The 27,685-nt window shown below is 47.1% G+C and overlaps 1 protein-coding gene across 5 annotated transcripts in view; it reads right to left on the bottom strand.

Moving 5' to 3' along the window:
* MFHAS1 (multifunctional ROCO family signaling regulator 1) overlaps positions 1-27,685 on the bottom strand; it is a 666,381-nt gene that overhangs the window by 367,292 nt on the left and 271,404 nt on the right. For all 5 annotated transcript variants that reach the window (XR_011280404.1, XM_069626262.1, XM_069626264.1 and 2 more), the window contains exon 2: positions 26,850-26,976. Coding sequence is in view for 4 of the 5 variants with exons in the window: in XM_069626262.1 (XP_069482363.1) it covers positions 26,850-26,976 (127 nt within the window). In the remaining variant the exon portion in view is untranslated. The remainder of the gene's footprint in view (positions 1-26,849; positions 26,977-27,685) is intronic.

Below are 27,685 nucleotides of genomic sequence, written 5' to 3'. Positions count from 1 at the left end.
AGCACATGTCCAGCGAGGTCATGCCATTCCTCCGAGACTTGTCTGGAATCCATAGGACCAAGAGGTCATGGTCTCGGAGCAAAGGCCACAGGAGCAGAGAGGCCCAGAACCCGGAATTGAATTCCCAAGTTTCTATTTTGTTTCTTCCTTTCCAGCTAGACTGCTCAGTGTTTCTTCCAAACAATGAATAAATCATGCTTTTCTTGCTTCATCCTGACAACCTCGGTAACCGAGATGATGTGGCTTTCATTTCCGGGAATAATTGGGAATTGAGCCAAGTTTGACCTTCAACGTCAACACGCTTGAAATAAAAATCGGAGAGTGAGATAACGAAATGCTGCCTGCTGGGAGCGAGTCCACTCAGGGCAGATTCTCGCCAACTTGGTACCCAGGGCAAAACATCAGAATGCACCCCCCTGCCCCCACCGACTGGCACACGTCACTCCAAAACTACACCTCTGTCGTGCGACAAAACCCCTCCTCAAGATAAATAAATAATTGCTATACAAATGAAGCTGGTTTCATTACATTGTAATTCAAGTACTTTACAGAAGAATTCTAATGTGAAAACACAGCTGTTTCTGCCCAAGTAAATGTTGTTTCTGTCACCTGCTCTTAGGGAAGGCCTTGCCTGAATGCAGTTTCAAACTGTCCGTACTGGCACACTGCGGGATGACCAGCCTGCCAGGGTCTAAGGGCTCACTGACCTGGCCCTGTGTTGCGGGTGTTCTGTTTGTACCAACTCACTTGTATTTCGCAAAGGGGCAATACTAGACTAGCCATATGATTTATGTTCTGATAGAAGGTTATCATTCCATGATGGACCGCCTGGTCCACTCTCATTGTACTCTTTCAAAATACCTCTCAGAGTGGGAAAGGGGACAAATAGCACCAATGAGGATTCCTGTATACTTTGCATTAAATCACAGAGCATTTCAAGACTAGAACAGTGATCAGTGATCTCTACATTGGATAAACAAGTCTGTGTTAAAATGTTTGTATGTGTGAATCTCTAAATGCATAACTGATGCATGGCTTGGTGCTCACATCACGGTTCACGATACTCACCCTAACATTAAAATGTTTGTAACCATGAACCATACATGCTCATTTGGACAGCTAACATTTTTGGATGTGAGTATAAAATGGCTGCAACATCAGCCACTCAAATGGGGTGCAAGGGCTCTTTTTCTTCTTGTTTATGAAAAATTCTAGAGGAGGAAGGGCTGGTTCTCAGTATGGGCATGCCCAGCCCTAATACAGAAACAACTTTAGGGAATTATATCTACAGACAAGGCAGGATACTGCACAAGAGAGACCCAATAAACAATGCACAGAAAGGATTGTAACTCTTTCAAACTTTAGCCTGACCAGAAAGAAGCTAATGAAGCGTTTTAAACAAAACCGGCTTCTGATGCATGGTATAAGGCCCACAGTTCCTCAGCCGCTGCCTCCCCACCATTGCACAGGCCTCAGGGGTTATTTCATGAAAAAAGAGCAGGCCCAAGCTTTGCCTAACAGAGCTGGCATTAGCATCTCTTATTCGTGCTGGCCTGCAGCTCGTGAAAATCATGGTGTGGCAGTGTAGAAAGGGTGTTGGGCCTAGGGATTTACACACTTGAGGCAACTTCTTTGATTGCTTTATGTGTTTAAGTGTGGGCACCAGAGTCACATACACAAAACAGTCCAGTGTGCTCTTGTATGGACATTGGGCACATCAGATAATAGTACAGGGTGCCTGGCTAGGTCCTGATATGCCCAGGAGGGTGAACGTATATTCAAACAAATAATCAGGATGGGAGACCCACACTTTTGAGATTCAGGATAATTTTAGTTTAATCTCTGAATTTTGGTGATGATACATATAATATATCAATTGTTAGCATAATAACAGAAGGACGGACAGTTGTACTTTTGATATGTAGGTGTACCACTAGGTACCACACTAAAGAGTGTGGAGGGTGCAAGCCTTCTGATGGTGCAAGATCTCTTGGATACACAGTTAACAAGGGTTTATAACACAAGAGTGAATGCAGCCCAGCACCTCAGTTGGTCCATGGGTATTGTCATAGCGAAAAAAACACAACAACAAGTATGCAATGGGTGGAGTTGTGTCATGGATCAACACTGTAGTGTTTCGGCCACAGGGTACGAAGACTGGATGTAGGTGACTGGGATGGCCTCGTTCAGGATGGAGGTGAAGGGATGAAACACTGTCCGTGGGGTATCGTGAACCGACAAGCGGTGCGGCGGTAAGGGCTTCTGAGAGTCTTCCACCATGCGGGAAGTCGGGTGAAGGGGGTGGCCCAGGGGCGCCAGCAATTGGTTACTGGAGCAGAAGCGTCTATTGCGACGCTACAGCTAGACGCTTCTGCTCCAGTAACCAATTGCTGGCGCCATTGATTGACGCTACCGCCATCTGTAGACCCTAGTTCCAGATACGGTTCTTTGGACTAATTCCATCAGCAACAGTGGCCACTGGGCCACCGCCTTCACCTGACTTCCCGCATGATTGAAGACTCTCAGAAGCCCTTACCGCTGCACCGCTTGTCGGCTCACAATACCCTACGGACAGTGTTTCATCCCTTCACCTCCATCCTGAACGAGGCCATCCCAGTCACCTACGTCCAGTCTTCGTACCCTGTGGCCGAAACACTACAGTGTCGATCCATGACACAACTCCACCCCTTGAATACTTGTACCCACCTGTTGTTGTATTTTTTTCCCTATGACAATACCCATGGACCAACTGAGGTCCTGGGCTGCATTCACTCTTTTGTTATAAACCCTTGTTAACTGTGTATCCAAGAGATCTTGCACCATCAGAAGGCTTGCACCCTCCACACTGTTGAGGGTGGTACCTAGTGGTACACCTACATATCAAAAGTACAACTGTCCCTCCGTCTGTTATTATGCTAACAATTGATATATTATATGTATCATCACCAAAATTCAGAGATTAACCTAAAATTATCCTGAATCTCAAAATTGTGGGTCTCCCATCCTGATTTTTTGTTTGAATATACATTGGGCACATCAGACATAAACAGGTATACGTGTTGTTACATAAATGAGCACCATATAGACACCATTAACCAACAGGGTGGCGACTTGTGCAGCGCACAAATAATTGCTGCACACATCACTGCATTCATTTGCCATGGACTACTTACTGTCTGCATGGTGACACACAATGAACTCCACTTTCCTAATCAAGGTGCCAAGTGATAGAGTTGTCATCTGGTGTGCACACTAGGCAGTGGCTGGCTTATTTAGACAATTAAAAGACCTTTGCTGCTGAGAGGATGCATTTAATCCATGCCCCAAAGCAGCCACTACAATACGTAACCTTCCCAGGGATGCGCCATATGTAACTAAAAAGTAATGTACACAAAAGAAAAGGTTTTGGTGTGTCAAATAAAGAGACACGAAAATAAAGAAAATAGTTAAAACTTTTCTGTGTGGCACGTTAATTCTCTTTTGCATAGGTTTGATCAGCTAACTGATACTTGTGCTGGCCTGGTGAATAAAAATGACCCATGTTCAGTTCTTAACACCGAAATGTTAAGACCGACTCTGCTGTTCATCCTTCTGAAATCCATAAATAGAGTAACATTAAATTGGGGTATATTAACAGTCATTACAGCACTTTCAAGGGGGAGGATTCCAGCACCTGATAAAAATGTCAACAGAGTAAGTTTCACCTAGAAAATATCTATCATAAGCACAGGAAAAACGGAACAGCCAATATCCAAATGCAATCGAGGCCTCTCCAAAGGTCTACACGTCTATTAGATCCCTCCCCGCATCTTCCAGTTTCCGACACAAAGGAGAGAAACAACAGTCCAAAGAATCAAAGCACTCCACCCCAAAATGGTCTCCAAGTAAATAATGCTCAGTGCCCCAGGCTAGACAGAAACACAATCCAAGATGGCCACCAAGCAAGTGGCGCATAGCAGCTGAAGGAGTCACAATTGTTTAACTTTACCTGTGTGTTGGTGTGGCTGCTGAGAGAGAGAGGGGCCAAGAAAGGCGCCTTTGAGGCAGGTCAAATGTATGCACTGGCCGCTGTGAAGTCAGAATGCTTAGATGCGGCCCATATCAGAGTTAATGGCCCTTGGGATTCATTGGCAAGTAATATTTCATGGCCATTGGAGTCTTATTTCACATAGATCAACAGTTTTGCCATTTATTTGAATCTTTTCCGGTCTATGGTGGCAACTTTCATTTTACCCAACGATCAATCTGCATAAATAGAAACAGCTGTAACTAATGCCAAACCATCTGTAGATTCTGCAGGAGGAACCATATGCAAGGATGCATGCCCACAGCATCTCCCTTTTGAGTGAGATTTATATATTTTTAAAACTAGGACATGATTGACAATGCTGAACAATCACAGACAGCCCTATTTCTTTTTATTTTTTATTAAATGAATACAATGAGGGTAATGCCATCTTTGAAAGGGAAACATGCCTATCAGATTTTCCTACCATAAACTCCATGCCAAAAGCATAGTGTGTACTTGTGTCTTGCTGCATAAATTGCCTGATTTGCACAGCCTGCCCTACGAGTGGCACAGGGCAGGGTTGCAGGTCACAGGTGCCAATTTGACGGCTGCAGTGACAGCCAAGTCTATGCAGCGCAGGGGCTTCATTTAAGACATGACCCCCATTTCAAAACCCTATAATTATGAGTGTCCCACCTGGTGGAAGTATAATCTTTATAAGCCATACCCAAGTTAGGGTACGATGGATGGTATTCTTATAATTATTACTGCCAGATCCAATTTGATATCACACATTTTTGTGCTCCTGTGAGTCAGCTCTGCTGTGGACGGTGATGCATATCCTGGCCAGATGGGGTGAGCCTGCCAAATGAAAGGACAGGAACCTGAATGGCCATGCCTTTACTTTGATCTCGTTGTGAAGGCAGTTAACACTCACCGCAACACTTCCCCTCAACAGGCAGCTGTCCTGGGCCAAGACATCAAAGCAGCACACCCATTCAAAGGGAGTAGCCACAACCATGTGCTGAATTTCTAAAGGCTGTTGTTCCTGGTGAGAAGGGACGGGCAGGGGTAGTGTAGACAGGAGGGCTTTGTACAGTGCAGGAACGGAACACTTCCGCAATCTTGTTTCTCTATGCCGCTCTCCCGCTCCTACCTGCCCCCTCCAATTCCACTAGAGTAAATCACTTTAGGAGTGATGTCAGAAGGGAAAAGACCACTTCTTTCAAGAAACGGGATTGGACCACTGGGGCAGGTTAGCTTTCGTCCAATCACCTGCAGGGGTTTGCCTTTAAAAGAAGGAGTCTCCCATCACTTCTTTGAATCATCTTGAAATCATCATTTGGACTCCAACCTTTCAAGAAGATTTTATTGGATCTCTGTTGGGAGAGTTGATCTTTCCAAAGTCCTCTGACAGTGAGGGGAAGACAGCGTCCAAGGCAGAGGACAGCTCGGTCCCCTATCTAGCCCTATGGACCGGTGGAGGTGAACCGCTGCTGGAACTGGCACCTGCCTCTCTGACAGCCACAGTGTTATCCAGGACCTCACTGTGTTGAAGGACCCCTGCAGTTCTGTGCAAGCTTCCCTCATGTTTAGAAGCACGAGAAAATAACTCCTCTTGCCCCTGGATTTGGGATTCATAGCCCCCTCAGAGCCAAGACAGCTGGGATCCCAGTGTTTTCACCATTGAACTGCTTGCAGCCGTGTTTCCAAGAACTCTTTAACACATTCGACTCACCAGGATGCTCCAGTGCTGCCCTTTGCACTCTCCTGATCTTCTTGGTGCTGCGCGAGCGATTTGAAGTCCGGTTCAGCGCTGTCGAAAGACAAGAACTGCAAAAGGTACTAATGACTATTAACTGCCCCCTTGGTCCAGTTCTGGGCCCTAGAGACTGATTTGGTCACCAATTCCCTTTTTGCATCCAAGAAACGTATCCTTTTTAAAGAACATTGGGCATCACCACGAGGCTGGCGGCCGCGGAATGAACGGTGCCGGTAAGGGACCGGCACCGTTCATTCCGGGCCACCACATTACGAGGTCTGTAGCGGGTCCCGCTCTGGACGCCTGGCCAGACCAGACATGCAGAGCGGGACCCGCTAGCAGTACAGGATGCCAACAACGGGCCCGTCATTAACGGGCCCGTTGTTAGCATCCTCCCCATTCCCATTGAGCCCTATGGGGACGTACCGGGTCCGGGTCCTGCGAAAGGTAATTACCGGGCCCGCTAAAGTCGGCATGGCCCAGTAATTCCCTATTTTTGGGACCCGGACCGGGTACCAGGTTTGGGGGTAGCCATGCCGGTAAGAACGGCATGGCTACCTCCAAACTCCTAATGAGGCCCCATGTCTTTTTTTTTTTTTAACTTGCCTTACACACCTGATTAATTATTCCGAGTGCTTCATTGTGTTATACTTACTTATTCTCTGTTCTTTCCTCAGGGTGGGGGTTTTAGTGTGTTTTTTATTAAAGTATATCGATTTATATAGACCTTTGATTGGACATTCCCTTTATTTTGGTATGCTTTGTTGTTTGGATCGATACTGAATAACATTCACACCCCTCTGAAGAGCATAGCCTTCCCTCGGCCCACGATTACCACAAATGGCAAAGGGGGCATCTTTCTTTACTGTGCCTGTTTTACCTTCAAGATTGCGTTGGCTCTTGGTTAGTAGAAGTGTGAGGGCTGGGTGGGCACTTTCGCCTCTACTCATCCTTGTACTCCTGCAGAGCAGAATACAATTCATCACCGCCACTCCCAAAAAGTGTTGGCCAATCACATGCACAGGAAGTGCGATATATGCTTCATCTTCAAATCAGGCAGGACCTTCTTAGCAATCCGTCTCACTTTTGCAGTACGTTGCCGCATTGTGTTGCTACGCTTGAGCATGCAGAGGAAGGATTACTTATTCGAACCAAAGCAAATGCAAATCAATTCTAACAGATGGATTCACCAGTTCAAAAACAAATGCCTATTTTTAAACCACAGCCCGCCCTCCCCCGAGGCAAATAGGGTACTAGTAGCTCCTGTTGTGGAGACAGCATAGGAATGCGAGTTGGTATTGCAGAGCAGAGCAACACTGCTGGAAGAATTGTACGATACGCCACAACATGAAGCGTCATGATCACGCCTCGCGTCCGCGAGGTCAACTACAATGGGTCCAGTGCCATTGTGCATCGAATGCTAAATTCTTTACCTCACTCAGAAAGCAATCCTTGATGATCCCTGGGGAAGCGCATCCATGTATTCTTATCTCGGGTATGGATTGAGCGCGGTCCTAGCATTGGAGCACTGCGCATCGGTAGGAGTTACAGGCATACATTAGATGGGTACAGTGGGAGACACTGGTACCTACAAAACAGCATTGCCCCTATACAGTTTAGGGCAGCAGAGAGCAGCGACTGCAATACATGCAACAGTGTGGAAAGGGGGTGCGAGGGACGCACCCCCCTGCAACACTCCTCAAATCTCAACCCTCCCTGGATCTCGGCATCTTGCGAGAGAGGAACCAAGCACCAACACTCCTTGGATCGCGGCACCGTGCCATCCTGATCATAGTAACATTCTCTAGGCATGGCGTGGGATGACGTGGGTTTGCTGTTCAAGCTCCCACTCTTTGGGACCCCCTTGGCTATGCATCTCTGAAACAAGTGGCTTCCTCTTCTGGTGGGTCCTCGTGACCAACTACTCCTTCATGCGTTGTAATACCTCTGGGCCCCCGGCTTCTCTCGCCGCCCCCTTGCCCCCAACCATGCTCCGTCCCCAACTTGCTGCCATGCTCTTGAAGGATGGACCGATTCGGCACATTATGAACCTGTTTTAAATGAACAAACAGTTCACCATGGATGGGAGCAGGAGGAGGTTGCTGTGTGGCGGGTGGGAGGAGAAGTTTACCCGAGGAGCCCTTCTGGTAAATAAAAAAGAAAAACCAAAGGTTACACGAGGAAGCCTCTTGCTTCGGTGGTCACCACAGAAGGGGTCTTGTACTCGTTTTCTACTTGAAACTCTGGTGCCACTTGTGGGAATTAGGACGCTTGTTCTAAAAGGCTGGAACAACCGGGCGGCCTGATTTAATCTACCCAAAGAAACACTCCACAAACAGTGAGAAATATTCAGCTTGCCCTCCCTTTGCTGGCCTGAGGATCACTAGCGGTCAATGGTCTACCCTCATCTACAGCCCGTTATTGCAGCAGCATGTACGCTAGGGACACATATCCCGCCATCAGAGGGGGGTCCCATGCGCAGAAAGCAGGGGTCTTTCTGAACGCTTGCTTACTGCCCTCCCCGCTGACCCTCCCTGCCCAATTTCTTCGCACTCTGGTCAGGGGCTCCCCATCTCCTCCTGGGCTAGTTTTCACACACAGATGAAGCTATACCATGGTCTGGGTGTCGAGGAACAATTCGTGGCACAAACAGATTGCATAAACGTAACCTGTGGGGCACCACAGGCCTCATACGTATGAGGAGTTAATATTTAGTTGTGTCCACTGGTTGAATTAATGAGATCCCTTTTTCTTGCTTTTTACCCGCAGGACTCGAAATTGCAAGTGCCTGCGCCTAGTTCGCTCCTCCCCGTAGCCTAGAAAAGCCTGGTTTGCTGGACACCACCAGCTACCAAGGGCTACTTTTGACTTCCTGGGCCAACTGGTGCCATAGAAACATACCCATGTGACCAAATCTGTCTGTTTAAGAATGATAATGATGTGTTATTTACATAGCGCCTTAATCCAAAGTGCTTTAAAGAGCACATATTTACATATAATATCACCCAACCGAAATTGGTACTCCTTTATCGACCTCGGAAGGATGAAAGGCTGAGTTGGCCTTGCTGGGATTCAAACCTGCGACCTGCAGCTCACGCTCAGATCGCAGCAGCGAGTGCTCAACCCGCTGAGCTATCTTACCGGCATATGAGCCTAAAGGAGCATTAGGATACGTCTATTAGAACTTTAAACCAGAATAGGTCATTTATATAACGGACCTAACTTTATAGTTTGCCTCTTGTGCGGAAGATGGATTTGCAGCACGCGTCAGATTAGCGCCACATTCCCGTGAGGTAGCTCCTGCTTAATGGATGATGCCAGATACCAAGGAGCTGCGTTAAGCTGCTGCTTAAAGTAATCCCTACTTCATCCATGCACGCGATACCCAGGTCATCACCCAACTAAACTGACTGGTGTATCACATCATCGAGATGTGAAAGGTACGTTCAAGGGCTCACAAACCTGGACTGCGAAATCACCTTAATTGAAACCATATTTGGTACCGCAACATCGGCAGCGATTCATGAAATTCCTGGTTTTGATCAAGGATCAAGCTCAGCACTTCCCTCAGACCTTGTGCAATCTGCAGTTACAGGTTCGAATCCCGGCAGCACTGTCTCAGACCTCCACCCGTGCATGGTTGATTAAAACCGCAGGGCCATTGCTTGCACTATTACAATCACCAGTTTAGCAAGTGAGAGGAGTCCATCATGAAGCACTATATCAAACTGATATTATTATATAAAATGCTTTGAGGGGGCGAATACCCCACAGCCGTTGGACAAGGTTAGGAATGCAGGCATAATCATGGACAGACTCATCCAGAGGCTGCATAAGCCTATTAACCAGCTCCCATTTTATCAGCTTCAATACCTGTGCTGGATTCCAGACTCTTCTATTTCAAGAAAGGTCAGTGAATGCCTTTACAAAGCAAGGCAAAAGAGGTGGTGGCTGGAAGGTTTAGAATTTTTCTTAAACCTCTGGCAATTGCACTTGGCAACCCTCCAGGCCATCGTTCTTCACCCTGACAAGCCATTACAGAAAGGGGAAAGACCATATGCAAATCACACTTGCTCCCACCCCAAAAGGGGTCAGTACAGCCCGAACTGCTACGTCACATCCCTTTCTGCACAAGACCACAGGGAACCCCAGACATGTTAGGTGCTTTAATCTAATGCACAGCCTCAAGGTTTTAGGCCCCAACACGTTATTGACTCTCTGAAACACTTGTGCGAGCGCGATATAACTAAAATATAATTTAATTTCATTTCACTCTACAAATAGGAAGGGATTTGGATACAAGCCTATGGGGGCCTAGATGTTTATGACAAAACAAGGATGCCCTTGTTGGGATTGGTCTAACTCAAAAGAATCGGGATGGGATCAAAAAGTATCAGGGTTACTCCTATTGTGAGACTAGATGTCTCCCAAGTTTACTAAAGTCCATAGCATTCAGCAGTTTCTTGGCCACCAGGTCCTCTCCACAAGGTATAGTGCCCTGCTGATGTTTGCAACCGACGCCAGAATGATAGAATCGGACCCACTGCTTTCTGATCCAGGTTTATAGTACACTCCGTTCACGACGTGGGAAGGGTTGTCCTCAGCTGGCTTACCACTTGGGTCTCTTGCCCCGCCCTCTCTCCCTCATCATGTCAAACAGGTATAAAGGATAGGGTGCCCTTACCACCATTCGTTTCTACATCATTCATTACTTTAAGGTACTTAGCAGCCTTCTGGCCCAGGAGTGAGATATAGCGCCCTCCACCTCTATACGCTCTTGCTAAACTTTCTTTCTCGCTCTCCTAAGAATTATGGTCCCCTTCTCACTCAGGAGGGATATGTTGCCCTTCACACCTGCCGTTGGGCCTGACCCACGGTCTAGGCCGCCATAGGGGACCTAGCTACTGCAGGCTCTCCTGAAGGTTCCAGAAACTTCCAGGTTAGCCGTTTGACAGCTTTCAGGGTCCTCCCTGGCAGGGCACCTTGGAGTTGCTGTGCCTTTCTCCGCCCTCCAGGAAAGGAGCCCAGACTGGCCCTGCTGCCTAGATTCCTTTGCTCCTTGTGTTGGTCTCTTCGCCACCTGTCTGGATCAGGCTCCTTCTGTCTGCAATACTGGTTAGCGACTTCTACCAACTCGCCTTCTAACTGTGGCATCCACCACTATGGTCTCCCCTACAATCTGGTTCTAAGGTTGGCATCTCTTTATGGGCACCTGCCTTTCCTAACGGTTGCTCTTCTAATGCCTCAGTTGCTCAGCTATGCTCTATCTTTGTAAGGTTCTCTTTCTAAGGTGCTCTTTCATTGATCCAACGTTATGTATTTGCCTCCACCTTCTCGTCTGTTCTCCCAAACGGAAAATGTCTGGTGGCCACCTTGCTACCAGGCGGAAGTCCCGCCTCTATTGCTCCATGCCAATAGCCTGGATCTGTGCACTGGAGGTCACTCACGATGTTCGGGACTCTGAAATGCTGCACAGACCTCTGTGCTTTCCTTGCAACTGCTTTTCCAACTGACAGAAAACTTTGCTGAAGAGCGAGTGCCTTCCCATGGTCCTGGGCAGGTACCAGAGCAGTTTCACATATTTCCGCCGTGACCCAGCTTCCACGTAGCTGGAGCATATGTGCCATTGGCTGGCTGCTTCGAAGGTGCTCTTGCTGGCTTACTGGTTATTTATGTTTGTATTTATAGCAGCGCACAAAGCCCATGAGCATCTAGGCACTGGTTACGAGGGGTGCAAGTCAGGCAAGGTGCAATAACAGCAGTATAGCCAGGGATGGCAGATTCGCGAAACAGGCGAGTCTTGGGGTACTTTCTGAACGCGAAGTAGGAGGGGTCGGTTCAAAGGCTTGTTTCTCATTGTCCATCTATCTCGCAGGGGTGTACTAGTACCCGAGAAATCTGGCCTGGTGCAGAGGTTAAGAAGATTGGGTTTTTGTGGGATGTTGGTATGTCTCTCTCTGTCTCTTGAAGTCGTTTGACTATACCCTTGCACTTGAGCGATCTGACTGACACCTGGCGTAGAAGGATCGTTGTCTGTCTCCCCTTGTTCCCCCCCTGCCTCGTCGCGCCTTGAAACACTTGTGTATAGGCGCGTTACAAATGCCATATCATATCTTTTTATAGGTTATGGTTACCAAGAAAGGCTCTCCAATTCGTACTTGCTGTGTTACATACTCAAGTGTTGGGAGCGCTTATAAACTGCTACCTTGACCTCGCTAGCAGTCTCTACAAATGTATTGCTAAGAACCCGTTACACCAGATGCAATCTGTCCAAAACGTTGCTGTGCGTTTAATTTTAAACTTCCCACATTTGCCAAGGTTTCTACCCATCATAGGCAACACCACTGGCTACCTGTCCAGCACAGAATTATGTTCCAATTACTGTGCCTTATGATCCAGTTCTTGCATGGTCTGGCTCCTCCTGATCTATGTAAGAACGCTTTCCGATACTGTCCAACCTGTTCTCTTCGATCAGAGGTCAAGAGTCGTTTGGTGGTGCCTCGTTCTCGATTCCACTCTCGTGGTGATATACTATTTACAGTTGTAAGAAATTGTGAGCAACTTGTTTGGGGATATCAACTTCTTGACCTCTGCGTCCTATTTACTCTTTAAATCTCTTGGAGGGGTTGCATGAGTGTGAAGAGATAGACAGAGACGCGAGTTCCTCTACTTCGTGTAACAGATTAAGAATGAGTTTTCTTCACATGTGTACGTGCGCCACAAAAAGCTCTCTAGCACTGACAAATGGTTGAAAGTTGCTCAAAGTTTATTTGAGTAGTGGTCTTATGATTTGGTTGGCCCTATGTGATAACAGGTGTTTTGGCATAAACTCTGCCTTTATAAAATCAGGGCAATGACCTTATTGTTATAAATATCTTCCAGTCTTGGTATTGTGCTCGATACGTCATGGGTTAACTCCCTCCTACAAATTCCTGCGTCCCTCGCGTTTCTCGCATCCCCCGTTCATTCTCAGACTGAGTATAAACTTTGAGCAATTGTCAACCATTTCTCAGCGCTAGAGAGCTTTTTTGTGGCGCATGTACACGTGTGAAGAAAACTCCTTCCTAATCTATTTACAGTTGTAGGCCTGAAGTTGTGGAACTTGCTTCTGTTGGACCTTTGCAAACCAATACCCTTGTAAAGTTTAGAAACGTTTCCTTTTCAGCGAGTCTTTTTCTTGGCGTCCTTTGTAGTCTCGTCTATGCCCAGATACAGGGTTCCTAGGTGGTCCTCCCGGCAGGTATACGTGGTGCAAATCCACCAATACAAAATACATAAACAAGGAAGCGACCCCTGGCTCCCAATGCATTTCCAAACCATCTCAATGACGGTTTGGGCACCGACAACACCACCCAAGCTGATGCAAGGGAACTGCAGGATTCTTCTCCAACCTCTACGCTCCACCTCCTCCACAGCTCTGAGATTCACTGAACTGCTGTATCCATATTGAAGAGCTTAAATGTGGTTACAGCAGAGCTCGGAGTCCTCTGGCATCCCAAACTCAACACCACCTGGCTGGTTACCAGCTTCTTCAAGCTCCAAGCTGTTGCTGCTGAAGTACTGTGATGCAGTGTTGAGCCAATCGAGCCTGCTCACCGCCAAAGAAGTGGAAACTTCTTTGGGGCTCATTACGAGGTTGGAGGTAGACTTGCCGGTTTTACCGGAAAGGCTACCTCCAAACTCGCATCCGGGTACGGCACCCGCGAATGGGCAATTACCGGGCTATTCCAGCCCAGCCGAACCCAGTAAGTGCCCTTTCGCGGGTGCCGGGCCCGGTACATCCCCATTCCCAATTGTACTCCATAGGGTTCAATGATAATGGGGAAGGTGGTAGCACTGGTACCGTTAATAGTGGTACCGGTGCTACCATCATGTTCTGCTCGAGGGTGCCGGTACGGCCACCAGGTCAGACCTGGTGGCTGCAAGAGCCCCCGCGGCCAGAACTCCTAGTATGGCGGTAGGGTAGCAATGGTGCAGTTGGCGATACTGGCGCCGTTGTTGCCTTACCGCCATACTTGTAATCAGGCCCTTTGCATCCAAAGCGCCCAAGTGTTCCAGTGCTGCTGGCCCAAAATCGCCTGCTGTTTACCAGCATCATCGACCCAAAATCCATTGCTAAACCACACCGCATTGTTTGATCCAGTTAATGCTGCTCCCTGACCTGGCTCCGTGCTGAAAATGCCCAGATAGAGCTGGCCACTGAAAAGTGTGACTCGCTCCAGTTGAGCCCCAAGACCAAGAATTAAAGGCAAATCGAAAAGGCCATGCCTCGCTAGTCCACCTTAAAGACTCCTAGTGACTGGAGCACCCATGTCCAACTTCTGAAAGACATTTATTGACTTCGGCAAATATTTCCAGCGCAATATGCAAGAGCACCCCTGTCTTCCAACCCAATGTGCCCCTTTGCCCCCCCCCCCCCACCTCCTATACTAAAAAGGTCTGCTTTCTCTGGGTTTCTCTCACATGGTTGGGCCAGCAGTGCTTTTATTAATTAGTGGTGTGCATTTTTTGTTACTTTAATTTAAGATCCTATTGAGTTTGGACATTCTTTTATTTTGGTACAACGGTACTACTGTTTGGAGTGCTCCTGTACCAGTTTACAGCCTTCTTGAAGATTAGAAGGCTGTAACTGTTTCGCCTTTATTGCAGTAAAGTGAGGACGAGTATGCCCTTTAGCCACTACTCGTCTCTGCACTCTTGCAGAGCAGTACTCGTGCCATCACACAGGGGGGGTCAGCACAGGGACATCATTTCACCAAAATGCCAGGGGTAGCGTTAAGTGACATCACATGACCCTTGACCCCTGATGACATCACAGGAATTGATGGCATTTGACCCCACCCCGAACTGATATCGCGGGAAGCGATGGAACACGACCTTTCACCTGTTGACAAAACAGGAGTGGCATCACACAGCATTGTACACTAGGAGAAATATGGTTACGATATCACTATAATGTGATGTACATTTCTTACAAGAATGGATCGCCATATGTATCATTAAGATCAGTGTGTATAGGCCCATATTACCAAATGACTGTGAATGCAAGCAGACGTCCATGACCAAATGATAATGATGTGTTATTATATAGCACTAATGCTTAAGTGCTTTAGGTATACAAAATATACACCCAATATCACCCAACCTGTGTTGGTACACATTTATCGACCTCAGAAGAATGAAAAGTTGAGTTGAGGGGTTTAAGAACAGACTAAATCAGTGACTCACACCCTGAAATGTGCCTGAAATATACCTTTAATGAGTCTAGCAATTATTGTATAGAATTCCAGAAAGACACATTATTTGGTATTCCTATTCTTTCTTATTTAGGGTCAGTGCTGAAACTGTTAGACTTGTGGCACTCCTGTTCTTATTTTTCTTCTTTGATTAAGGGGCCTGAAAAAGAAAGCCAGCCACTTCAGAAGTAAAGAGCCTCATGGTGCTGGACACGGCCCAGGAGCTTGCATTACATTATATAAATATATTTTTTAGAGGTCGCAAGGGAGACCTCAGAGGTCACAGTTGCGACCTCTGGCGACCCCTAAATGACGTCCCTGGGTCAGCAGTGGGCAAGGCAGATGGGAAATGTGTAGTGTTGATGGGGCAGATGGTTAGTACCAGGGCCTTGTTCCTTTGTGCTGGTCTGATTTCTATGGGCCAGACAGAAAAACCTGGGAGTATCCGTTCTCCATAGGGAAGACACTGAGATCTAACAGACTGCAGGACTCTTAACATGGAGCTCATGGGAATGAGTGTAGTTTCCAGGCTGCCCTTTACTCTCTTCCGTCAACTCGCAGATGCTCGTTGTGTTCTGCATAGGTCTGTTTGGGGAGAGAGAGGGAGAGCGAAGAAAGAGAGAGCGCCTTGGCAATGTGAGAGAGAAGGGCAGTCTGGAAACTACATTCATTACCCTGAGCTACATGTTAAGAGTTGTGTGGCTCAGGTAAAGGGCTCATCACCCACTTCACCTTCCTCAGTATGTTGTATGGAAGGCGGAGAGCCACCTCAACCCTGACTAACACGCTCAGGTGAGGTGCTCAATGGCCTGCTGGGACTTTTGCCCATCGGGGGCAGGGCAAGGCATTTGACACGCAGTCGGAGCAGGGGCCAGAATCCTAAATGCCGACACTGCCGTTTCCCACATACCCATAAAACCTCTTTCACACAGCCCACAGCCAGGGGTGTTGCTAGGTCTGGAAAAGATCCGGGGCTACGTCGGGACTAGGGGCTAGGTCTAGAAAAGACCCAGAGCCAAAAAAGACAACGCCTCTGACAGCCAGGGGCGCCGAGTACGCGGGGGCTCCGGGGCCCGGGCCCCCCCGGCAATATCAAGTCGGGGCTGAGCCCCCCCCCCCCCGGCAGGAGAGAAGTGATGCAGTATCAATGGCCCTTTCCATCGATACTGCATCACTTCTCTCTGGCCGGGTATAATCGCGTAAATGTGCGATTAAGCCCTCCCCTCTAGGACTCATATTGGTGTATGGTCCTGGAGGGGAGGGTTTAGGCGCAGCGGTATTCAAACTGTGGGGCGCGCCCCTCTAGTGGGCCGCAGCCTCATGCCCAGGGGGGGCGCACATCCACAGTTTGAAAAACAAAAAAAAAAAAAGAGGATAAATGACCAAAGGGTCGGGCTGTTGCTTCATTAATAAGCAGGAGCCCGATCCACGGCCCCTGCCACACATGCTTAGTGCGACAGGGGCCGGGCCTTTGTGAGGTCTCAGGCTCCATTAGGATGATGCTCATTGCGGCAAAAGAAGGTGTGTGCTTTTTTTGTCTTCATGAATAGGCTCCTAATGGAGCCTGAGGCCCCACAAAGACCCGGCCCGGCCTCTGTCGCACTATGGGTGGTGGCAGCAGGGTCGGATTGGCCCCTGGCCGGGCCGAAATCGTCCCTGGGGAGTAAGGGCCGGTTTCAGGCCATGCTTGGGCCGGTTTGAAAAAATAAAAACGGAAAAATTCATTTTTTTCAAATTTATTTTTTCATTTTTTATTCTTCAAAAACCTTTCATCCTTCTTGGGTCGATATAAGTACCAACACAGGTTGGGTGATATTGTATGCATATTTGTTCTATAAAAAAGAGCTTAAGGGTAAGTGCTATATAATAACATTATCATGTGGCCTTGGACGTCTGCTTGGAGTCACAGTATTTTGACAATATGGATCTATACACACAGATATTAATGATACGTATGGGGATCCATTCTTGTATGAAATGTATATCACCTTAGTGAAATCATAACCATATTTTTCGTAGTGTAGTTTACTTAGGAACAATGCTGTTCTACCGGGAGGATAGCTGAACGGCAACGTGCGCGCCTTGGAAGCAAGACGACACAAAGCAACACACAGGTTCGATCCCCGGGTCCGCGCTTAGCGTGTTATAAATACGCAACTAAGACAAAAAAAACAAAAAAAAATAATAATAATAAACAAAAAAACAATTATGTAACTGAAAAAACAAACAATTCCTGTAACAGCGCCTCGATGCCTGCGCGCTGTGTGAGCTCTTTAAAAATGCGAAATAAAAAATAAATAAAATGCTATTTGATGCCACTTGCAATTTTGTCAAGGGGTGAAAGGTTGTGTATCATCGCTTGCCGTGATGTCACTTTGGTGTGGGGTCAAATTACATCACTTCCGGTGATATCATCAGAGGTGAAGTGTCGTGAGGCAAGGGGTGGGCCACTTTGTTTTGGGTGACCAGGCCTATTTCTTGTCCCAGTCCGATCCTGGGTGGCAGCAGTGGTGTGGAACTGCCCAAGTGTCACAAAAGTGCTAGAACATATTTGGGCACAGACACCTACTGTTTTACAAATTAAGCACTTGGTATACACATGCAGTTGCAATTAAATGTTCATTAAAAAAGTATGCCCTCAAGAGTATGCTATCACAGAGAAACGGGGACCCCAAAGCCAGTTCAACTACCCACTCCCAGGTGTGCTACTGAACAGGTAGATGTAAGTGGAGAGCCAACCAACCTCTTTCTCCTATCTGTGCTACTGTACCATACAAATAAGGGGGAATCGCTCTCCTGCAGCCTCTCTCCCAGTCATCGATTCTTGATGATTTACTGGTGCAGTCACAAAAAAAAGATTTTTTGGGGGTTCATTTTGTTTACAAAAGTAACGCATTGCTAAAAACCCCTGGCTGCCAGTTCATTGTCCTTGGAGAGTCCCAATTTCCCTACCCCCTGAGAGCCACCAACCTTGGGTGCTGTTTTATAACAAATGAAAGACGCAGACAGAACAATAACTGTGTGAGTCAACTGAGAGATGAATGCACTCGTGCTCCATTCAGAGAGAGGCTTTGAAAATGTAGCTCTGACAAATCAGAGAATCAGGGGGGCAAAGAAGCACTGCACATCTCCGCTCCCTCTTCATGGGTTTACGGTTGCCACCTGAAAGGTTGCCAGCAGCTAACCTGCCATCCTGTCCCAACTCCATGCCTCATGTGCTATTCCCTGGTCAACCAAACCCTGTGAACTCATAGGCCGCATAAATCCCACAGAAGTCTTTTTACTGCCCGTCCTGAACGTTTCTTGCACTAGTGCTATTAACGCGTGCAGCTCCAAGGTATAATATTAACAACCAGTGTTTGTGGGTAAAGGGCCGGCATAAAGTCTCTATTTCAGAGCCAGAGTCAAATGATAAGGTGCTTGTGGCAGTATGGAGTTCCAGGCCTCTGCTTGGACGCCGGCTTCTGCAACCTTTAGCTCTGCCGATGTATTGGACTACAATGCTCATCAGCCCCAGCCAGCATAGTCAATGGTGATGGATCATAGGAGTCGTAGTCCAAAACATCTGGAGAGCCACATGTTTAAGACCCCTGGCTTTAAGGAACAGGAAGTAATATAATCCATGAAAGTAACAGGAGTATGACGTTCCTGGATCTACATGGGTAGAATAAAAGTAGACTAGAAGAACAGCCTGGCGGCATCAAGTTTATGTAGGATGGAATGGTGGGGGTCTGAGTCACCTGAGGAGACAGGGGTATTTTACAGGTCTGAAACCTGGTAATCCACTTTACAATAAAAGACAACATGGAGAGAGGTGATGTCTCTGTGTGGCCTGTAAATCTGCCGAGATACCACCAAACTGTACTACCATTACTGCCACTTGGTCTGGCGGTATTACTGCGGATTACAAGTGGTGGTAGGCAGCGTTAGTCCCCATTAATTGGAGTCCATAGGACTCCATGGTGGATTTCAGCGGTATTACTGCTGGTAGTAATTTTGTTGGTGGTAATATCCCAAATTGTTCTATTTTGGGCGGTATGGTGGAGGAAATACCTCCAGCTTCTTGCTGGAAGATTTTCCCCCACCTTTGCCCTCAAACTCATAGTTGGGCGGTGCGATAATGTGGTGCTATACGGTATAACCAGTGTTGCCAGTCAGAACTCATTTACCTCAGCAACGTATTCAGTTCTCTTTTTTTTGTCCTGACACTTAAAATGTGTGATTTGCATTACAAGCTGTGTGCCGCAGACTGCTTCCACTCTAAGCGGGGGAGAAGTTAGGACTGTGGGGACTGAGACGGCAGGACTTTTCAACCTTTTGACACGAGGGGCCTTCACTGAGTCTTGGGGGGGCATCACCTCCCACGGGATATGGTACAGTATAATTACCTCATTGCTTTCTATCACTGGTTCCTCTACATCAGCCTCTTGCTGACATAGAAGGGGTTATAGCTGTTCAGTAGGCATTCAGTGGTTAAGATCTATGCTGGCCTGCTATCTTGTGATAAACAGCAGCTATTAACCTTAAATTTGTCGCCATTGCAAGTCTCACTTCTCCCACAGCAACAGCAGATTCCCACTTGCCAGTGCCTGATAATCCCAAAATTCTCTAATGTTACGCAAAACTGCATTTTATTTTTATAAGGTTATTTTACTCACTGAATGCTGATCAAGTGTTTTAAGTCTGGACTTTATTAACTGGGTGCTTGTAATTGCAGCACAAGCACTCTTTACAATCTAAACTAGAGGTGTGTTTACAATGTTGATTGTTCCAAAATACATCTCCTAGTGTGCTGCTTTGGGTCAGGTGGCCCCCTTTAAGCTGTATACAATGATACATTGTCTGGTTGACATACTATGTGATTTGTGTATTTTATAAAGGAAACTAAGACCACTAGAAGTCACCACCCCAGAAACTCCAATCCCACCTTTGGGGCATTCCTGTGGACATGAGAACACAGAGGAAAGAATGAATAAAAACGTATTTGCCTTCAAGAGGAAGCTAGACCTTTGCAAAAGAACAGTTGGAGCTGGGCAAGCCACCTAGCAACATTAAAGTCCAGCTTTGATGAATAGTTCCCTGAAGTAAATGCTGGCATTAATGACTGGGTGATGCAGACTTTTCTGGCAGAGGAGGTGGTGCATCATTCATTTGATGCCCAGGAAGAGCTGATTGAGGTTCAGTCGGACACTACTCTGCAATCTGAATTTAGGAACATTGCAGTGGGTGAATTTTGATTGAAGGTAATCCTGGAGTATCCTACATTGGCATGGTCTGCTATACAGTCGCTCCTCCCCTTTGGGTCTTACTACTTGTGCGAAATAGGCTTTTCAGCATTGGCTTTTTTACTGACTCCTTCATTTTGTGAATAAGGGGTGTTTCAAATGAATGTTGAAAACCTGGAAAGTGGGAGTTTTTAAAACATGGAGACAACCATGGCTACAACATTTAGACGCAAGTGCTTCCATCAGTCCCAAACATCACCTGGGTGCATGGTGAGCCTGGGTAACTGTTTTTTAACATTGTACACTACTTTACCAGAATTTCTGGTAAACTACAATGTTAAAAGCAGTTAACACTCTCCCCCCCAAGTCTGAAACCACACCTGATTGCATTATACTTCAGCCAGGATTGCATTATACTTCAACCAGGATTGCATTATACTTCAGCAGCACATCTGATGTGTCCACTGAAATGTTTAAGATTAAGCTACATCCCTAACTCTATCTGGTTACCCAGAGGTAACATCTTAGCAAATTTCACTTGTGGCTGGCCAATCTACAGCAGCACTGTTGTAAGTTTGAATTGTTGATGTTTTACTGAACTATGGCACCACACACGTCTTGCTTGGTAGTTTTTAATCGGGAAACGTCTTTACTTCTCGTTTCCCTTGAATTGGGAACTTTTATTTGGTGGTGGTACTCCACCTTGCAGCTGTACCTTCTGTTTAGCAAGCATTTCATCCTCCCATCCTAGTTGTGTTGCTGAACGATTATAGAGCGATGGAGTAGGGGCAGTGATGTCTTACTGGAATGCAACTGGAAGGCTTAAATCTCCTTCTTTCTTGACTTTAGTATATAAAGTGCATGCTAGCCAATGTTTCCACTGTTCTGCGCTGCGCGCACCAACATCCGCCCCCCCCCCGCGCGCGCCGTTGCACCAAGTTCGCGACTACATGCAAATTTGCGGTCATATAACTGCCAGTGATGTCACTTCCTGTATTTCGCCCCCCCCCCGGGAAATTCATAAGTCGGCTCCCCTGCCGCCAGCGTACCCTTTCCCTCCTTCTCCCCCCACACCCACAATCCATCAGATTTTGAGGAGGCACCAGGACTTAGGTATCAGAGCGATGCTGCAAACCTGCAGAGGGTTCTTCGCGAAAAATGAGGAGCAGAAAAGTTAGCGTGCGCATTCCTCATAAGTGCAGCGCCTGTATGCGTGCTACATGAAACCACCACACAAATCACACATAATGCAGCCACTGCACTGTTGACAGCCACATGGTGCTGGTCCTCGGATGTTTTGTCAGTCATACATGTTATGTTGCGAAAATAGCTACTCTTCCAGTTACGTAATAGGGTGCGGAATAGTCGGACACTGCCACATTTGGTAGGTTTTCCGTGTCAAATTGCCCCCGGTGATAAAGTGCACTGTGCCGCTTCTCTAAGAGCCAAACAGCACACAGGTTGCGGCAGCAACTCTCACCTGCAATACCGGATGCTGTGATGCACGTGAAGCGGCACGTAGATGCTAGGACTCGTACTGGGAGAGACCATGGGCGCACACACGATGGAAAAGGTGAGCCATGCAATTTGTAGCAGCCGCTAGAGGTTGGTTCGGAGCATGTAGGTTTGCCTCTCAGCATGTCCCATGAATCCTACTGCCCGTAATGTAGAGTGACATTGGACTTCCGCTGGGGCGAAAACTACACCCATGTCTCTTGCAGAAGTTGAAATACGAAGTGGGCCATCATTCACAACTTGCCAGTGGCGTCAATTCAACAAACTACCAGGGTTAGCGGAAGTGACATGGCGCACCTGATGACAAAGCAAGGGTCGTCACATGACCTGTGCTCCGGATTATGTTACAGGAAGTGTTCACGTAGGACCCTGTGCCCCAGTGACATCACCCATGTAAAAAGAAACCTTCAAAATGCACTATTAATGCAAGAGACAAAAGGCTACTTTAGTTTCCAGCCGCACATTAAATATGGTTGCGCTTGAATATGCCAAGGTTGCAGCCATGCCATGCCAAGGGCACACCCAGTAGAAACATCATAGGCCAGTAGAACGTCCTTCTTTTGCCAGTGCAACCTCCTATGGGCAGTTACCGCTGTGTCACATGCCAGGTATCGTCACAGTATGCTAAATGCGGCCGCAGCGCCCGGGGTAGTGCAGCCTCACATACCTGTTGGGGGTCGCCTGCCATGGCCATCCGGCAGGCGCCCCGGGGTGCTGTTTCCTCGCAGCACACCACAGGCCCAGTGCCTGTGGGGGTTTGGGGCCTACCATGGACATCGGGCAGGCCCCGTGGCCCTATGGGACACCAGCGCCATCGGGGTGGGGGGGCACAGCCTGCCAGGCTCCTGACCATGCGGACCTCTGCCACCGTCCTGGCACGAGGGTCCCATGGCAACCAGGCCTGCAGGCCTGTGCCGCCCCGTGTAGGCCTCCATCTGTAAAGGAGACACGCACTCAGACCAACCTCTTATGGAGTCTGCAGCCGTTCTGTCTCACGTGCCTGCAGGGGCTCCCTTTATTCATCTTGGGCCATGACGCAGTCATGGCCCATCTTAAAGGGGCAACACACGTGGGAGGGACACATCCCCTTAAAGGGGCAATACACATGGGAGGGTCACACCTAACAATACCCAAGCATTGCCATGTTATGGCAAGCTATTCCCCGCTCGCCATATATGTATATGTCCCGGGAGGAATTAGTCAGTGGCAACGTGCGCACCTTGGAAGCAAGACAACACGAAGCAACAGGTTCGATCCCCAGGTCCGCGCTTAGAAACCTCTGGGTGTTTAAGCGCGTTATAAATAGGCAACTAAGACAAAAAAAAACAATTACGCAACTAAAAACCAAAACAATTCCTGTAACAGCGCCTCGATGCCCGCGGGCTGTGTGAGCATTTTAAAAATGTTAATTAAATCAAAATAAAAAAATATATATATAGGCATCATGTGCAAGGTACAGTCTGGTACATCCTCACAAGCCCAATCACTTCTCTCATAATTCTGAGTACAGCCTGAGTCATCCAAGTACTACCATTCTGTGAGAGTTCAGCCTGATATGCTTTGTATAGTCATATGTAAAATAAAGCCTTGTGTGTCCATCATATGGACATGTGACATGGACATATGTAAAGTGTAGGTTTATTTGCTTAAGGGCAGCTTTGAGCCACTGGGTTATCCGTGCCCCTAGCAGTGGTAAAAGTAAAATAAAGGACCCTGTAGTGGGCATATTGTGGGTGTTACAGTGGGGCATTTTAGGGGTAAGTGGTTCATGTTGTTGATTGGAACACTGACATGATTCCCTTAAGTGGTCTCAATTTGAGCAGTTAAGAAAATAAGAACCCATGAGGAAAAGTGATTTGCCAAGGATCACACCATTTGGTCACGTGTCCTCTTTTCACATTCTCCAATTGACCAAGTAGACCGCCTCTCCTGCCATCAAATCTATTGTTTTACATCAACATAAGGTTTCTGCACTGCTTTCTTTTATAGACACAGCCAAAGGGCATTTGCAAAGCACCAAACCACATGCAGATCAACCTGAACATATTCAATAAATATGCATCAGAATGTGTTGGATAAGTCCATGAAGGCTATTTATCTAGGTGTCTATACTATGCTGGCTAACAATCTTTCCATTGTTAGTACCATAATGAACAGATATTACTGTTGCCCAAATAATGGCACAGTCTGAAAACAGTGTCATTTATGAAATATACATGGAAGTTTCAGGTTTAAGATCTAAAAATGTCCACTTAAGCAAATTGCAAAGACAGATGGTGCACGCATGCGCACTGAAATCATACAGAACAAAATGCGGCTACCTACACAACAGTAACTGAAAATGCCATGGTGAGTGCGATAGTAGACAATGTTTCGCTTGCTCATGCCAGCCGATGAACAAAAGTCACACCCATGCAGGCAGGGGTGTTGCTAGCTCTGGAAAAAACCAGGGGCTAAACTGATGTCGGGACTGGCGGGATTCGGGGCTAGCTAGCATTTTGGTTGCAGCCCCTGAGCTTCTATCCAGGGCTACAACCAAAAGACCCGGTGCTATAGCCCCCTTAGCCGGTCGGGGGGTGTTTCCCATTGGACGGTTGTAATTTTGAAAAGGTGCAGGAGTCCGCACTCGCGTACTGTCAAAAACTGTTATTTATTTCAGGCAACAATGTTTTTTCACTGCGCCATAAATCACTTCATTACGTCTACGCGCGACGGCCTGTATCCCAGGGGTAGCAAGGGGAGCATGGGGGGTAACAAGGGGATTGTCGGGGGTAGCACTTGATACCAGTGGTTAGCCCTAAATGCCACGCAGTATGCAGTGGTGTTATCGAATTGATAACAAAGAATGCAATATTGGAGAACGCCAAAACTATGAAAATAGTTATAACGAATTATAGAAGGGTAATTGAATGTGGTTGGGAACGGGAAAAGTGGTTTAAGGGGTGGGAAAAATACTTGTGTGTGGGCAGGGGCTGGGGTCAACGAAAAACCACATTCGTTATTTTTTTTCTCTATGTTTTGGAATCTTAAAAATTCATTCTTTGTTTACTTATTCGATAAGATCACATGTAACCATGCCATGCATATAACTGACCTGGATGGGCACCAATCCGACCCTTTATGAACCCACAGATCTGCGATAGCACTTTCTCTGGGAGACTGAGATGTAGGCGGTGAGGGTCTTGCACATTAGCAGTCCATTTTTAGATTCGAATCATGAGAATGCGTTTTTGCAATGTCATGCTTCTCCCCCCCGAGGGCAGCGAGTGCACGAGCACCGCCTGCACACTCGCACCATTACCTTGACTTCAAAGGACGCCTGCTTTGCAGAGGAAGCGCGGCCATGTTGGAAGGCAGCTGCGGGCTGCAAGAACGTCACTTGTGAAGTAGAAAAAAGGGGACCTGGCGCAGTTCTCTTTGCCTGTCCCGTGGCGCGCATACACTCCCGTGGGTTACATCGGGTCTCCAATCTGAACGTTAGATACCCGTCTCTGTACTTCTGGGAGGATATGTACTTGGGAGCAGGGGTGTTGCTAGGTGTGGCCAAGATCCGGGGCTACACTAATGTCGGGATTGTCAGGACTCGGGGCTAGCTATAGCCTTTTGGTTGTAGCCCCTGGGATTCTATTGGGGGATACAATCAAAAGACCCAGGGCTATAGCCCCTCACCCCCCATTCTCCCTAGCAACACCTCTGCTTGGGAGGATAGCTCAGGGGCAACGTGCTTGCATTGGAAGCAAGACGACACGGAGCACCACAGGCTCCATAACCGGGTCTGTGCTTAGAAACCTCTGGGTATCAAGTGTGTTATAAATAACTTATCATATCATAAGTGGTCTATTTCCCCCAAAATGCCAGCTCAATCACGCTGCTTATTATAGGCTGCCATAGGGCACTTTAACGAGGTCCCGGGCCCTTGCCAGCCCACTAATGTGGGGTATGAAGTGATTAGCACTCTGATATGATTTGTTATTTATATGATCTAATTGGTTATGGTTAGGACCCGGGGATCGAACCTGTGGTGCTCCGTGTCGTCTTGCTTCCAAGGCGAGCACGTTGCCCCTGAGCTATTCTCCCTGGCCATTGTCCACTGCATTACACAGCACCTTTTACTAGTACACATTAGCTCTGAACGATTCCAGGTTGTGCTAAATTTCCACCCAGGATCCAAAACTAAAAAGAAAAATCTAGACAAATGGTGAGAGATCACAGAAATGTAGTTTGCAAAATAAAACTAGGGCCCACATATTTTAAAAATCAGCACTGAATCAATTACCAGCATTTTCCTTCCCAGGTACATTTCTTTGGTTCTAAATGGCAATAGAGTTCCTAACCGGCAATACCAAGGAACATACAATACAGTCCCTAACCCGCAATACCAAGGAACATACAATACAGTCCCTAACCGGCAATACCAAGGAACATACAATACAGTCCCTAACCGGCAATACCAAGGAGCATACAATACAGTCCCTAACCGGCAATACCAAGGAACATACAATACAGTCCCTAACCGGCAATACCAAGGAACATACAATACAGTCCCTAACCGGCAATACCAAGGAACATACAATACAGTCCCTAACCGGCAATACCAAGGAACATACAATACAGTCCCTAACCGGCAATACCAAGGAGCATACAATACAGTCCCTAACCGGCAATACCAAGGAACATACAATACAGTCCCTAACCGGCAATACCAAGGAACATACAATACAGTCCCTAACCGGCAATACCAAGGAGCATACAATACAGTCCCTAACCGGCAATACCAAGGAACATACAATACAGTCCCTAACCGGCAATACCAAGGAGCATACAATACAGTCCCTAACCGGCAATACCAAGAAACATAAAACTGCCCAATTAAGTTAAAGTGGAAACAGAAAGTTGCCATGTGTTATATCTTCCGCCTTGAATTGGAGGTGGCCGGATCGCACAGAACGGGGGCTGCGATGGGCCTGCATGCCTGGACAGGCTTCCCAACCACTGCATCAGTTATCCTTCCATTTCTACCTGTGCGTTCGATGTCAGATTTGCCCTGATATGGGGGTGAGGGATGGGGTGGGATAATGATCTGTGCATCTTTCAAAGCTCACTTGGAACAAGGGCTGATCGCCGTCGGGGTGGGCGGGAAGACCAAGGCTACGTTCACCCTCTCGCTGCCGTTCTTCGGGCAGGTGATCTCCGTGACTCCCTCGGGCCTGGGCTGACTCAGTAACTCGCCTGTAGGGAGGAAGAGACAGAAAAAAGGAAACCATGTCAGTAAATCAATGTAAAGGGTGCAGTTTCTTAAAGGACAGGCTTATCACAGGTTATCATAGGTTGTTACAACGAACACTAAGATGTGACAAGCCCCTTTACTTGACAAACTCAGAATAAAGTTCTTCCAGGGGCTTTAGTGCATAGGGGGCACAGTTCGGACCACACGTGCTATGAGGAGACTCTTCCTCTATAGCAAACCATATATAGGAGCTACTTAAAACAGAGGACCCTTTCTCAGCTACTACATTTGTAGAATTCCCTTTGAAATGTGCAATGTGTAAGATAGTGCAGGGCAGGCAGCTACAAAGACTGAAACAAGTTGCACAAAGAAACCTTGCATTATTTATGAAAGGCATCAAAAAGTGAGTGTGTGGGGGGGCCCATTCCATGTATAAATCAGGACATCGCATTCATTAATGACATTAATTACGTCGCATTAATTGAGGAAATCCCAATGGACCAATTTTGGTCGACTTTATTTGGGGCAAATTCAATAGTGACAGCAGCAGCTTCCAACATATGGAAGGAAGTATTGAAGACATTTAAAATGCACAAGTATGTGTATATAGAATGTGTAATTTTTTACTTTTCATTGAATATTTTACGTTTTTATACATCTTTTCGGTCCATAAGGATATGATAGCGAAACTGAAGAGAACTTTTATTTTAA

The sequence above is a fragment of the Ambystoma mexicanum genome, chromosome 6p (genome assembly GCF_040938575.1).
Source record: "Ambystoma mexicanum isolate Mex_15411 chromosome 6p, UKY_AmexF1_1, whole genome shotgun sequence".
Lineage (NCBI taxonomy): Eukaryota > Metazoa > Chordata > Amphibia > Caudata > Ambystomatidae > Ambystoma > Ambystoma mexicanum.
The sequence above is the reverse complement of the archived record's forward strand: the minus strand, read 5'-3'. Positions and strand labels throughout refer to the sequence as shown.